Here is a 16438-nt window from a genome sequence, read left to right on the forward strand (position 1 = left end):
CGGATTAAGGACTATCCACTAATCTTGTGCTTCCTTTTTAAAATTAAATATGTTTTTAACTCTTTTTCAAAGTGTTTTTAACATGTTTTATTAACTATTTATCTCTATATAAATAAAATGAACTAATTTTTTCCCGTCTGATTTTGACATTAATAGGATTAAAAATCAAGATATTTCATGCAAATATAATATGCACAAACGGCAGAACAATATCTGAGGTGTGTTATAGGCTTATTATTTCTCAAATTCCTCGATAATCTTAGATTTCTATACTTTTTCTGCTGAGAAGTCACGGCCAAAATCGGTTAAGATCAATGGAAGTGGTAAAATATTTTCTCTCTAATAAATTCCTCCTCCCCCTGCCACCACTTAACACCGTTTGGGGATCGTTCACAAGGAACAGTTGAGAAGAAAACACCGGTTTGGCTTCGTAGTTCTTTCATGTGAAGTTATTTAAAATCACTAAACTAAGCTGCAGTGCTCTGTGGCGTAGTGGTTAGCGTGCTGGACAATTCACGTTATATTTTCACGTTCGCGCCGACCTACCGTAGTCGTTTTTTTTTTTTTCCTAAACAACTGGAATGGACTTTTCTTGGTGGCCGAACTGTTAACGTTGCAGATGTTTTTTTGTTTGTTTTTTTTTTCACACTTTATTTTCCTACTTTTACTCATGACTCCGGGTTTGATCCTTCCTACTTACCTACCATAACATTTTTTAAAACTCCCCCCCCGTCCCGGAAACAAACACTCGGGCAACGCCGGGTACCCCCGCTAGTATATATACATATATATATATATATATATATATATACATATAAAATAAAAATAAAATAAAATAACTCTTTCTCAAACTCTTTTCAAAGTGTTTTTAACATGTTTTATTAACTGTTTGCTCTTATCTATCTATCTATCTATCTATATATATATATATATATATATATATATATATATATATTAATAATGTTTTCTTATTTAATTATTAATTAATTTATTTTATTTGTTTTTGTTTATTAATAGATTTAAAATGAAAGAAAAATAATTAAATAACAAAAAATTATGTATTAATATATAGATAAAAATGCAAGATTTAATAACAACACGCAGACAAAAATCTTAATAGAAAGGTCTAAATAAATTTAATATTAAATATTGAACAGAACAATATTTCCCAATTAACGCCGTTTCCATGATGACGCATGGATGGGTGTAACGAGCACCATTGCCTACTGTAACTTCTGCCCCCCCCCCCAAAAAAAAAATTTAACTAATTTTCTCATTCGCTAAAATTAAACCAAATAATAAATTAATAAATTAATAAATAAACAACGAAAATAACGATAATGATAATAATAACTGATAAATAAGGAAACAGTATGCATCAATAATACAATGATTAGAATACTAAGCTAATCAGGTTTCATAATAAGTCATAATCTCACTTCCGGTCTCATTTTTACGACATTTTCCTTTTTTACGACATTATTCTGGTTTTATTCTGTTGGAAAATAGGTGTTATTCTCGAAATATTTAAGACTTCCATTATAACGGCTATTTGAAACAGTATGTCCATATTTACTGATTTGTATTTGTGTTATATAATTGGGAACACGAGAAATTATCTGTTATTTATCTGTCTGCCGATCTATCTATATATATATATATATATATATATATATATATATCTGTTATCTATCTCGATTTAGCTATCAATATATCTTACTGGCGAGGTAAACAAGAGATGAGATGTGAAGCTATGTTTTGATAAAAATTGTCAAAACATATCGAGGTATATAATGGACAAGTTACACTGGAAGCTCTAAAAATAGTGGACCGGAAAGACGTGGTTGCTATCACGTGATCAGGTTAGCTGGACATAAAGTTGGAGTTGGAATTTGGATGTAAAGCAGAGAGGACGGATTAACAAGTCGTCTCCTCCTCCATTGGGAGGGAGATCACGTGTCTCCAAATTGGAGATTAGAATTAACCACAAGCAAAGATCCTCACTTCCCATTCTTCTGCGTTCGACACCTGGAAAGTGAATTAAAAAAATACCATATAAAACTGACCATCGTTTGGGAGGAAAATGCATTCGTCACAAGTTTTCAGCTTCCCTTCAAGAACAGATGAATTCCTGATAGACCACAAGACCAACGACGCAGTTGAAAAATCTATGTCGAATACATGAATGATACGCACGCACCCGTATAAGACTATTAGACTATCACGGAAAGAACTCAAATAGGTCACAAAGATAGTGAAGAACCACCAGAAAGAGAATAGTGACACGTATACGTACACAAACCCAAACCCCACAACGTAACATTCGTAATTGTTTTGAGAAAAGAATAGCTATTCAAAGATGAAAAAGAAACCTACAAGGGCTTCGTTCGTTTATCTATTTTTCTTCATACGTCACATTACTTCAACACCAGGTTTCCTGCACTGATATAGCATTCTCATACTCTTACATATGTGTGTGTGCGTGTGTGTGTGTGTGTGTGTGTGCGTGCGCGATTGGTAACAATAGTCTTCGAAACTCGACAATTCTTTGCGCATGCGTGAAATCGAATGTTCATCGCGCACTCCCAGATGATTTTCACGCATGCACAAACATAATAATTGTAGCGTATCAGACATAATAATTGTAACGTGTCTGACTGATATTAAAAGGCTAGGCGCATTTATTTTACTGTTTTGTATAACTGTATCGGTGAACAGATCTCCCGGCGCAACGAAGCATGAGTGGACATAAATACCTAGAATACAAAAACACAAAATAAATAACACCAAGAAGAAGCCTAAAGAAAAAAGAAGCAAATTCCAATTAAATAATCTATTAATATTGGAGATGTTGCATCTGTCTTACTGAAACGAAAACTATAGAGTATCATCCCCTTATATTCAGTTCAGTTTACTATACAATTTCAAACTAATGTACAATCTGCCAATACTTAATTAAGGGGGTAGTGTCATCATGATTGAATATTTCAACGGATTACCTCCTCCTTTTTTGATATTATGAGGCACGCATTCGCGCCAGACTTCTATAAACAATAAAGGCAATAATATGTATTATTTAAGAATACTATTCTCATCTTGAATGTTATTCGTACAACATTTCGATCGATGCAACTTCCGACCGTCTTCAAGTGTGTTTTGTGCATGTCGGGAATCTTCCTGTCAAACTCGGGAGTCTGCACAGAATTTCGAACGAAATCCTTTATTCAATCAACCAGGATAGCATGTTCTCGTTCTGCCAGCACAATCGGTTAGAAGTCTTCAATAATTTACAATTGCGTGTTATTTAAGACTTCCAGAGTTCGACAGAAAGAATCCCGCGTTCTACAAGATTTACCCGAAGAAATTCAGGGGTTACATCAGTCGAAACGTTGAGCAAATAACATACAAGATAAGAACATTATTCTGAATAATTCCAATAATACACGTTATCATTCTTTAACTAAAAAATTCAGCGACCTAATAACGTCGACGATGTCTTAGTTTATTTTAGAAATTAAAACTATTAGATAAACATGATCATATACGTTCAATGTTGAGATTGAACACGTATCAATAATTTCTTGCTAAACTTCTAATAATTATACTCCCCTGCAGACAGTCTTCGGAGACATCTTCCCTGATTTGGCATTACTTTATTCAAGTAGCACGGACAACAGTAAACAATACGGAGATAAACATATACAGCACCATGATTTTCCAAAATGGTCAACACTTTTAAGGCTCCACGTTGCTTAACTTTAATGATCTAACGGAAACTAGGTGGCAGCGTGAAATGACGCATAAATCTTTATAATATGAAATTAGGAGCATTATTGATTTATTGATTCAATTTTAACTGAAAATGTTGTTTTGTATTATCCTGTGCGAGGCGAGTACGCTTCCACTTTAACAACACATCACCCACGAGAAACTGTATTGACTAACATAGATCAAGTAAACCTTGTCGTTATACATATGAATATATTATTGCATATATAGATAAATAGAACTTAATATATAATTATATGCATATATATATGTAATTATATGCATGCATATACAATATATATATATATATATTGTATATGTGTGCATATAATTACATATATATATATGCATATAATTAGATATTAATATTTATCTATATATACAATAATATATTCATATGTATGTGTATATAGATATATATTGGGGTGGAGAGGGCTCCTGTAAGCCGTGGTGAAGGCAACCTTTCTAGGAGAAATAAATCTCTGATTTAAAAACCCATAAAGCGGGAGACCAGTACCCGCATTAAGCTAGTCTGCAGTTTAACTTGTGCTGGCTATCTTGCTCTTGCTTGCTGCTGGATCCCAACATTTTGAACCGAGAGAGAGGCTTACCTGTCGTACAAAGCTAAGACTCTGTAACATCATCTGTGTATAGATACTCCCTCAGGCATCTGTCTATAAAAATGGTCCTGTGGCGATAAAAAAAGTTGTGACGCGTGGAGGCTTGAAATGCTGGACACATGTAATAATTGATCTCAATGACAGTCTTCGGTGTCATGCCTGCTTGAGCGTGTGAATTTACCACTAGAACTTAAAAAAAAGTCATTTGGGGGCTCATGGACTTTAAGTGTTTGAGGGAGTGGCACTCGTCTGACAAGACGTTGCAATCATCATATATATATATTATAGAAAAATGGAAGCATGAAAAGTAATATGGGTAAGATTAAACATGGAAAAGTAAAGGACTAGTTATAAAACTGGAAAACAAAAAGACAAGATATTCTAGTAAAAAATATAATAAATTTATAACTTAAAATATTGCAGCATTAAGAATTGATTATATAATGTTATAAATTGAGTTTTTATTCTTAATTCTGCAATATTTTAAGTTATAAATTTATTATATTTTTACTAGTATATCTTGTCCTTTTCTTTTCCAGATTAAACAACTAGTCCTTTACTTTTCCATGTTTAAGCTTAACTATATTACTTTTCATGCTCGCATTTTTCTATAATCCATGATTTTTTCCATGTTTCCAATATATTCACTTGTTGTTTGTTTAATTTCAGTTTTATTTTTCTGCCCCCATAAACAAAAATGTAAAAATGTAAAAATGAGTGAGCAATGAAGCTTTAAGGCAGTTCTAAATGATTAAAACTGCCACTTAACCATATATTTAAACAATACAGTGTTTGAATGATTTATATAAATAACAATGTAATTGTTCGTATGCTATAATATGTCATCTAAAAAAAATAATTTACCGATTGACTTGAAAATTTACTGTAGATTTTTAATCGGATACAGTTTTTTTTTATATATATCAGTTTAATTATAACGTTTTACGAATTTTCATTTAGTAAATCATTTGGTTTTATTTGTAACGAACTGGTCATTTTATTATAAGAGAATTAATCACCGGTCACGTGATAACCTTACTTCTTAAACCTTACCCCCTCCATTTACTTTTTTGATCGACTAGATACTTTCGAAAGGTTTGTAAAAGTTAATAGTTTTAAGTAAAAATAATTTCATCTATTTTAAAAGCAGAACTTTTCACAGAACTTTTCACAAATAAACAAATAAATAATATAAGTTAAGAGTTTAAAGTAAAAATAATTATATCTATTTTAAAAGCAGAACTTTTCACAGAACTTTTCACAAATAAATTATAAATAATATAAGTTAAGGGTTTTAAGTAAAAATAATTTCATCCATTTTAAAACCAGAACTTTTCACAGAATTTTTCACAAATAAACAAATAAAGTATATATGTTAAAAGTTTTAAGTAAAAATAATTTTATCCATTTTAAAAACAGAACTTTTCACAGAACTTTTGCGCAAATAAACAAATAAATAAGTTAAGAGTTTAAAGTAAAAATAATTTCATCTATTTTAAAAGTAGAATTATTCACATAACTTTTCACAAATAAATAAATAAATAAGTTAAGGGTTTTAAGTAAAAATAATTTCATCTATTTTAAAAACAGAACTATTCACATAACTTTTCACAAATAAACAAATAAATAATATAAATTAAGAGTTTTAAGTAAAAATAATTTCATCTATTTTAAAAGCAGAACTATTCACAGAACTTTCTACAAATAAATTATAAATAGAACTATTTTCAAATAACTTCTAACCACGTGTCTTTACTACTCTAAACAACGTAAATAAAATCTTTGTGGAAAATTTGTTAAACATCCCACACACAAACACCACAATTTGCATTGTTATGGCATCTTTTTTCTGCAAAATTTTAAGTTATTAGGTCTCCTGGCCTAAAGTGGGAGGTGATTGTAGGCTAGAGGTTAACATGACGGACTGACAAGCTGGGTGTTCCAAGTTCGAATCTAGTTCGTTCCACAAAAAAAATCACTTAATTTAGGATGTTTGCAACCTTCACGCGGTCCCTCTTGTAAGTACCCAATTTTTTAATCTAGAAAGAAGTCAGGCAGGTAAAACATCGGGTAAACCATTGCCCATAATAGAATCCTCGGATTCATACGATATGATGATGATGATAGCTTGAAAGTGGACTGCGAGCATAAACATAGGCATTTCTCATGTTAGCATAACAAAGAAGTATGAAACAAATCCGTCCGAAAGTGGCTTTGTTTCGGTTAAGATTCTGTTCAGTCCTAGGAGCTCCATTCTTTCAGTCTTTATTTTCTCTCTGAAAAGACGCTAGTTTATTGCTAATCGCCTTAGGCGTCCTCATGCCGAGGGAGTTCCTCAGACATTTTTTACGGATTACAGTTCGCTTATCCCAGCGTGTCGATTTCTCAAAACCACAATCGACTTTGTTTCTAACCTCCTGAGATGAAGAAACACTCTGTGACAGTGATGACCGATTTCATAACTATTTCAGAATAATTTACATTGTTAGTGGCTCGTTCTTATAAAATTGCGAGTTTTTCAGTCTTATAGCCTAAAAGCAGATAGCGAGAAAAAGCACATAGATATTAAACCAACGGATTTAGACAGAATGGAGAGTATAATTAAAATCGAATAAAAATACGGAATAAAATCATAAACATTCGTAATAAAAGAATAAATATTTAAATATTAATACTGGCCCTACATTATTAGGTTTAAAGAAGGATAGTGGATTTGAAAGAAAATTATTTTTTTAATAATAACAACCTCAGATGGTTTTCATTTTCTGCGGTCCTGCTTTCGTTTATACGGCTCCATATGCGCTAAAGCTGAACATCTATCTGAGGAATAGAATTGCGCCCAAAATATCGAGGAACTTCCATAACACCACATCGACGCAAGTATGAAAAGTATATAATTCAATAGTATATACGAGGGTCGTTACAAAAGTAAAGCCTTCTATTTTTTGTTTTAACTCAAAAGTTGAGCTAAGAAGACGGGAGTTGTACCATTAAAGAGAGCGACCTTTCATGCTCCAGAATTTATTGTTTTACATAGACACCACCATTTTCAATGGATTTTGCCAGAAATTCAATGACGTACCTCTGCTTCTGACGCACGTCCATGGAAGAGGTTGCTTCCTTAGATTCTCACACTGTAAATATTTGCAACAGACTAACAGAACTTTCTGGTCAAGAATGCATACGTTCAGTCTCCATAACAATTCAGTTTACAATTCCCTTCGATCCAATCGAGGGGAATAAAAAATATGAAGCATTACATTTAGCACGCCACTCCTATATATATATATATATATATATATATATATATATATATATATATATATATATATATATATATATCTTCAAATCCGCACGATTTTTTGTTCCAGTTTAAACTAGACCGAAAAGCTGCGGAGACAGCTCGTGATATCAATGATGCGTTTGGCCCTGGAACCACTAACGAACGTGTGGCACAGCGATGGTTCAAGAAATTTCGCAATGGTGATGAGAGCCTCGAAGATGAAGACGGTCGTGGCCAGCCGACCACGGTTGATATGGAACATCTGAAAGTCTTAATTGAAACCGATCCTCGCAAAACCGCACGTGAAGTTGCTGTTGAACTCGAGGTCGACCACTCAACAGTCGTTCTCCATTTAAAGCAAATAGGGAAGTCAAAAAGGTTGGATAAATGGGTACCGCATGAATTGAACGACGTTCGGCACAGTGGATGGATGCCGGAGAAGCTCCTCAACACTTCTCGAAGCCGAAAAGGTTATGGTGACTGTTTTGTGGTTCGCGGCCGGTCTTCTCCATCACAACTTCTTAAATCCGGGCGAAACGATTACGGCGGAGAAGTACTGCCGACAAATTGACGAAATGCACCAGAAGCTACAACGTATGTCCCCGAGATTAGTCAATATGAAGAGACCAATTCTCCTCCATGACAATGCTCCCCCGCATGTTGACCCTGCAAAAGATGAACAAATTGGGCTATAATCCGCCATCCATCCGCCATATTCACTGGACTTGGCGCCCACCGATTATCACTTTTTCAAGCATCTTGACAACTTCCTGCGCGAAAAATGCTTCCAAAGCCGAGATGATGCCGAATCGACCTTCAATGACTTCATCATGTCCAGAACTTCGGATTTCCATGCTAATGGGATAAATAAACTTGTTTCTCGTTGGCAAGAATGTGTCGATTGTAATGGTTCTTGTTTTGATTAATAAAGTTTATTATAAAAAGAGTTATGATCTTTTGAACTTGAACGTCAAAAAACGACATTATTTTTGCACCAACCTAATAGTTTGTATTAATAAAAGATTAATCTGTATAACTCATTCCACCATTGTCTCCATTTTCTATCCATCCGTTGCACCTCTGCATTGTCTTGCCTTCAATAAATTACATTCATATAGACACTAAGCAATGCTTAAATCAAACTTCGTAAACATCATACACATAGATTCTCATTTTACCACTATGATTACGAAATTCCTACAGCTACATATCTAGAAAATGAAGCAATTAAGCCTGACATAATGATATGGGACAAAAGGGAGAACGTAGCAACTCTAGTTGAAGTAAGCGTCCCTAATGATGCTGGCCTTAACAGAGCAGAGAAGGAGAAAATAACAAAATACCAAGGACTTATGTACGATATGAAAAGAAACTGGAATCTTAAGAAGGTATCAATCAAACCAGTCATTATAGGAACAACCGGGCAAATGAAAAAGAATTTCAAAAACTATCTGGCGAATATACCCGGTGAACCAAGTGCAAGAGTAATGCAAACAATAGCACTTAAAGGGACGGTTAGAATCTTAAAAAATCTCTCGGTTGGAGTAACTAAATTAATGGGAGAATATATTATTTAATTGGAATTCATTATTTAGATGAGTATTATTTATTAATTTATTTATTGCGAACTATTATCCCCATCTTTTTTTTTTTTTTTTAGTTGTTGCGTCACGACGTTTCAGCCAACTATTCCTCTGGCCTTTGTCAGGTGGTGAGCACGACGGGATAGGAACACCGAATCTTCTATCTGCATCCTCAGCAATTACTGCCATCCATAGCTGTTGTCGACGCCACGTTTTGGCCAAGTAAGCCTCTGGTCAGGTGAGAAGTGTCTGAAGATAGCGGTTTTAATCCTACCCAAAAGCCGGCCAGAGGCTTACTTGGCCAAAATGTGGCTAGACGACAACAGCTATGGATGGCAGTAATTGCTAAGAGTGCAGATAGAAGATTCGGAGTTCCTATCCCGCCGTGGTCACCGCCTGACGAAGCCCAGAGGAATAGTTGGCCGAAACGTCGTGAAACAACAACTTTAAAAAAAAGATGAGGATAATAGTCCGCAATTAATAAATTAATAATGGGAGAATGTTTGGCATCCGGTAGAATGCCCCATCCCCAGCAAAAACAAAGTGATAAGAAAATTATTAAAAAAAAAAAAAAAATTTAAGTGTAGGTCCGTTTTTCTTCTTTTTTTTTTCAGTTGACAGTTGATATATTCTATGTTAACATTTATATGAACTGGAGTGTTAATTCTTATCTTTTACAAACGTCTTTAGTTGAAGATGCAAATAATAACGTGACCAGATACGAGTGAGATTTAGATCTTCCCACCACCACCACCACCACTTTTCCCACTTTCGTACATTCAACACAGATGGTCTCTTCTTACCCTTTAATCCTTGCCGTCGGCTTCACGTGTAGACGCACTCATCGGCTCAAAACGCAGAAAGCGGAAGAGAGCCAAACGAAATAGGCAACTATGGCGTCTTTCAATTAACCGTGTACTTATTGTTTCTTCTTTATTAGATAAAGAAATAAAGATCTTTACAATAAGGAACTAATCGCATGAAAAAAATAAAAACAGAAATGGTGTCGTCTGAATATTAACTGCTAATACAGAAAGAAAAAGAAAGTTGGACATTATTGCTTTTCTATTCGGACCGGAAGATGACAGTTGAAACAAATGCAGCTAGAAGAGCCTACATATGCATCTGAAATATAGGTAATTATTTCTTTGCGTTTTCTCTCTGGTGTGATGTTTATCTGTTTCACTGCATATCAATCGTTTGGGAGTTATTTAATGCTTAGACTTGAAAGCAATGGTTCGCTTGGCAGAAGTTACTATTTTAGGTAATAATAAATGGGCCTCCGGGATTGTTTTACAATTCACAGAGGTACGAAAAAAGTTGTCGAAAACAAACATTATAAAAAATAAATATTATCAAAGGCAAGAGAAGTTACTTTTCTACTTAACTGAATAAGTTTTTAGTGGTTTTATTCGATTAAAAAAAAACAAGTAATGTTGATCGCTACCGGGGAACAAGAAACAATGACCATCTTTGAAGTCCCAATAATCACTTCAAACTAAAAAAAAATGATGGTAGAAAACCACCTAATAAATGTCACGGTAACATTTATTGCATGAGTTTCTACTACAGTTTTGTTTTATTTCTTATTTTTATGTCTTTGTCGAGACTTCAGAGATATCGCGTCCATTTTTTCTTGTTCTTCGGTAGGGCTCAATATTAATTGTTTTTCGAGCCGAATAAACATTTTACATTAAATAAAAAACACTAAAACCTTATTCAATTAGGTAGAAAAGTAACTTATTTTGCCTTTGATAACATTTATCTCTACAATTATATAAATGCAACTTTGTCTATGTGTGTGTGTGTGTGTGTGTGTGTGCAAATTGCAAAAATATTTCTACTTTTGTTTTTGAATTACAGGTTTCGCATAATGTTCATTTGTATGCTTCTAATATTTTCCTTGCTTTAATGAATGTGAAATATTCGGCATCACATAATATTTATATAATCTTGAAAAATAATTTTTTTAAATTTCATTTAAAAGCAGAGACATAGAAAGATAATTAAATTTTAAAAAATGGTAAAAATTAGACAAACGTTCACGATAGGAATGTACAACGGCACGGCTGGGAGAAAAAAGGAAAACAGCACTCACTACCTCCCGTCATTTTCATACAGCCTTTCAACTGTCTGATATTTGGAGCTTCTCTATAATCCGTGTGACGAGGAATTTGTTTACTTGCGGTTGAACGAAGCGATAAACTCTTGCTTTTGGGAGTTAATTAAGCTATTTTTTGTACAAACAAAGTGACTTTTTTAATTTAATATCTTATGACTTTACTTATTATCTTTGAAATAGACCCGGAAAACTAATATTTATCTTTCAAAGGATTTTTACAATGAATTTATTTAACTTCAAAATTTAGCTCGCCGTGAAAATATTTTTCATAACTTTTTTTTTTTTCACGTGTACAAATAATTTTTTTTCTTTTGGAAATTAAGTTTAGTCTTTAATCTTTGAAATACAATTAAAAGGTAGTCGAGGAAGTGCAAAAAAATATGACAAACCGGGATTCAAAACCACGTTCCCCTATTTTTTTTTCGGCCATTTTTGCCTATACCCACAAAATTTAAAAGTCGAAAAGAATGTTAATGGCAGACGACACTAAAGCATAAAAATGCAAAACCAGGTTAGGTTTAATGTTAAAGAATTTTTAGCACTTTTTCTCAAATGAAGTTGAATTTTTTTTAAATAAACAATGTTGATTTACTCATTGATTTGAAGAAAATCATTAAACACATTCTAAACATGACGTTGTAATTGACCCTAACTTTAATTAAATACAAAAAAAAAAACATTTCTTCCTTCTGAACAAGAAAAGAATCAGTTTTGATAACAAAAAATAAAAATAAAACTATTTGCAAAAAAAAAAATGTTCTCTGTTACGTTAAAACTCGGTACTAGTCGGGAATCTCCTCCACTAATCGGGACTGACTCCGTAAATATTGAAAAACTCTAGATACCTATTCATTATAAGTGTCTTATTTTAACTGTAGCCAGACACAAGTTGTTAATTCCGAGCTTTTCAAAACAGTATTTCGACTTAACTGAAGGCAAAAGATTAAGGGTGAGATTTAAAATCGGTACAGTCGATTCCATAGTCGATAAGGGTATCTCTTTGGACAGTCATAAACTCCTCAAACATTTAAAATAAACAATAAACGAAAAAAAATCAACATGTGTTTGACAACTTTTACGTGTAGCAAAGAATTCTCTTAAAGAACCACGAATTTCATTTTAACACAACAAATTTAAAACAGCGTCGAATTTCATTTGTGTAGCGCTTATTTTCAAACACTTTTCACCGAAAGTGTTTAGGTGGGATTGCTTATGTAAAGTTAGTAGCTTAGAATCAATCCAGAAGATAAAATTCTATTTACGAGTTCGTTTTAATTTAGTCCACATGGATACCCTTTTATACGGCATAATCACGTTGATACATTGGTTCCCGTTGGATCACCGAAATTAAATAACGTTGAGCCTGGCCAGTGTTAAAATAAGTGACCATTTGAGAATTTCAAGTGCTATCTGTGTTCTGCGCTTATCTCGACATTGTTTCCAGTGCGTCCTGGACTTCTCTTTGCTACTGGAATCAAGCAGTGCCGATCTAGGAGAGTTGTGGTGGAGAATTGCGCAACTCTTGCCTTACAATTACGTGCGCAGCTACGTTTACAGGGAGTATCCATTGTCTCTTGAGTGAACGGAGGCATCGGATATCCATTTTGTAGAACTTCGCTTATAAAACGTTTGTTTAACTTATGTTAGACAAACATTTTATAAGCGAAGTTCTCCGGAATCCTACCGTTCTACAAAATGTCCCCAAAGGTTGCACAAGACCACATGAGACAAGCTAATAAACTTTTGATCTTTTATTTAATTTCTTATGCGTAATGTTGCTATGTATTTTACAAATCACTTTCAATCTAGTGAGTGTCAATGTCCCTTTCGGTCAGGGCTACTTAGAGATTCGTGACCACTTCCATTGTCTTCCTCAGAAAAAAATTATACATAAGATGTAAATTTCGTGCAAGTCGGATATATTTGATGTTTTCAACGAGTTATACTTTCATAAACCCCTTAGGAACAAACTTAAAGATTCGACTTGTACTGTTTTGAATTTTCTAACTACTACGTTATTCTAACATTGCTTCGACCGATTTAATCTCCGATCTTCTCCAGTCGAACGTGAAAACCTTTATGTAGACCTTAAAATGCACGCTTTAATTAATAAACAATAGTAGATTGTTCTTGTTCCGTCAGCCACGACCAGGTAGAAACCGAAAGGTAAGAATTTTTTTTAAATGATGGGAACAGTACCTCGAATAATCCGAATAATACAAATGATCAATCCCCATCTAAACATTTTGATACTTATGCATTTATGTTACCGTGCTGTAATAATAATTTTCTTATCAAGAAAGTCATTCTTAACATGGGGAGGGAATTTTGTAATCATTCTCTACTTTCACATTACAAGTTAAAAAAAAAAGATATGTAATTTCACATTACAATTTCATAAAAAAAGATATCGTAAAACTTGAATTTAACTTAAAAATACTATTTTTTAAAAATAGTACGGCAACATATATCCCACAAGCACCATTTTTTAGTCCAAGTTGTTTGTAAGCATTATATGAAACTAGCCTGAGTGCCCGGCGTTGCCCGGGTGTTTGGAGGTGTGTGTTGAGCAAAAATTAAAAAAAACTGGTAGCAGGTAGGTAAGCTCGAACCCGTACCGTGAAGTAGGATAAGAACGTGAAAAAAACGTGACGTCTTTGCCGTTGCGTCACTCGTCAAACCGGAAATGGCGAAGGTTTAATTTAAGGTTAATCAATCGAAAAGAGGGGATGACTTTTGAAAATAGCGGCGAAAAAAGCAACTCCTTTTGCAAAAAATGGAGCCCTCGGTGTAGAAAATTGCCTAGTTGAGGGTGAAGGAATTATAGTTTTTGGTCAATTTTTCAATATTTGCCGTTTGAGACGTCGGCTTCAAAATGATATCGATCTCGTGAAAATCCGTCGTTTCTGTCTAAAAGTTTAGGCATACATACATACATTTAAACAGACAGGTGATATTTATTATTTATATAATAGACTAGCCTGGGTGCCAGGCGTTGCCCGGGTGTTTAGAGGTGTGTGTTGAGCAAAAAAGAAAACGTGGTGGCAGACAGGCTGGCTCGAACCCGTACTTCGAAGGAGGAAAAGAACATGAAAAGAAAGTGACGTCTTTGCCGTTGAGTCCATCGGTAAAATGGAAATGGTGGAGGTTTAAATTAAGGTTAATTATTCGAAAAGATGGAATGACTTTCGAAAATATCGATATACAAGCATACATAAATACATACATACATATATTTTAACAGACAGGTGGGATTTATATTATAGACTAGCCTGGGTTCCCTGCGTTGCCCGAGTGCTTGGAGGAGTGTGTTTAACAAAAAAAAAAGTGGTAGTAGGCAGACAGGCTTGAACCCATGACGTGAAGGCAGAAAAGAAAGTGAAAGAAAATCTAATGTCTTACCGCTACTCCATGACGTGTTCGGAATGTTAAAATTAGGCAAAGTCAATCCAACCGATATGATGACTTGCAAAAATAGCTCACAAAAAAATCGCCCCCCCCCAGGTGTAGAAAATTGCCCAGTTGAGGGTTAAGAAATTAATGTTTTGGGCCAATTTTTTTTATATTTGTCGTCTGAGATGTCGAGCTTCAAAATGATACCGATCTGGTGAAACTCTGTCGCCTCTGTCGAAAATTTTAGGCAAATAGCCAACTCTCTATTGAATATTATAATGTATCTAATATATAGTACTGATTTCAAGTTTTTAAAATTCACTTGTGTCCTATCAGCTAAATCGAAACCAAAGCATTTAGCTCTCAAGTCGCGTTCTCTTCTGTTTGCATTATCGAGAGATAAATAAATATTTCAAATTAAACCATTTTAAGCTAGTAATGAATTTGCGCATGCGCAAAAGTAATAGAAATATATCGATAATTGAAATTAACATTTTGCATTTCAACTTGCCGGCTTATTTCTGTACGTGTTATACATCCATCCAAACAAATATTTTACTCGTAATGAAACATCTTTGGTGTATGATTACTATTTCCTGTTGATTCAAGTATCATGTGACTAGTAGTTTAAGAGTTTATCGGTTAAATACTTTTACACAGGTACACACATGCATACATCTACTATTTTATTTATATAGAATACTAGGTACCCGTTTCAGGACGCATGTAAGCAATATATATATATAACATTAATTGTTAATTTTAATTGATTTTTGTGAGTGGAGAAGGTTTTCGGAGAACCCTTTTGCAAAGGAAAATTTATGTGCCTACGTTCTTCGATATGTTACTTAGAATCCGTATCCCATAATCCATGATAATAAGTTCATTAGTTTATGAAATTGAGCCGCACATGCGTATTATTGTTACTTAATAGTTACTTTACAACTCAAAACTTGGTTTAAAGCCATTCTTTTTTCTATTCGATTTTTTGTATCTCGTTTATTTTACGGCATAATCACGTTGACATACCGATTCTCATTAGCTTACCGAAGTTAAACGATGCCGGGTCTAGCCAGTACCAGACGTGTGATCATTTAGAAGTACATTTCCTATTCCCTGTAAATTTCTTCCTTCAGAGGAAGTTTTCATAGCTCGCCCAGGGTTCATACCACAAAAGTTATTACTGGTTCGAGGGCCGAGTTTGAGTGAGGGGCACATTTTCTGTGTTCTTCGAAACCGAAATATTCAAATCGATTTCATCAATTACATATAATATCCGGCCGGATATTTCTTTTGTCAACAGAAATTTTTCAGATATTAATCTTAAACTTTCACTCGGTCATCAATAGACACGAAACCACTGCATCTGTTGCGACTGGAAAATGTACACTGAGTAAACAATCATTTTATGCGAGATTATTCAATACTTTTATTCAATTTATATATTTTATTTCATTAATATAGAAATCAATTATTTATTTTAAAACATTTTTTGATAATTATGCACGGAGATGCAATTATAATTGACAACGCCATTGACATTAAAAACATTACCTTGGTTTTTACTTCTTCTTCCTCGGTTATCTATCCTGAGTAATATAAAGTAATATAAACTATATTTACGTTTCTGAAATTTTTAGATGAGGATTTATTATTCGTATTATTTCTG

General features: G+C 33.7%; 1 protein-coding gene across 1 annotated transcript in view; it reads left to right on the forward strand.

The window, feature by feature from the left end:
* The first annotated feature begins 10358 nt into the window (after window positions 1-10358).
* The window catches only part of LOC145276930 (uncharacterized), a 263410-nt gene continuing 257330 nt past the window's right edge, over window positions 10359-16438 (forward strand). The window contains exon 1 of the mRNA XM_080128402.1: window positions 10359-10390. Coding sequence (XP_079984528.1) covers window positions 10374-10390 — 17 coding nt within the window. The 5' untranslated portion in view covers window positions 10359-10373. The remainder of the gene's footprint in view (window positions 10391-16438) is intronic.

The sequence above is a fragment of the Euprymna scolopes genome, chromosome 5, assembly GCF_053919585.1.
Source record: "Euprymna scolopes isolate OS-2025 chromosome 5, ASM5391958v1, whole genome shotgun sequence".
Classification (NCBI taxonomy): Eukaryota; Metazoa; Mollusca; class Cephalopoda; order Sepiida; family Sepiolidae; genus Euprymna; species Euprymna scolopes.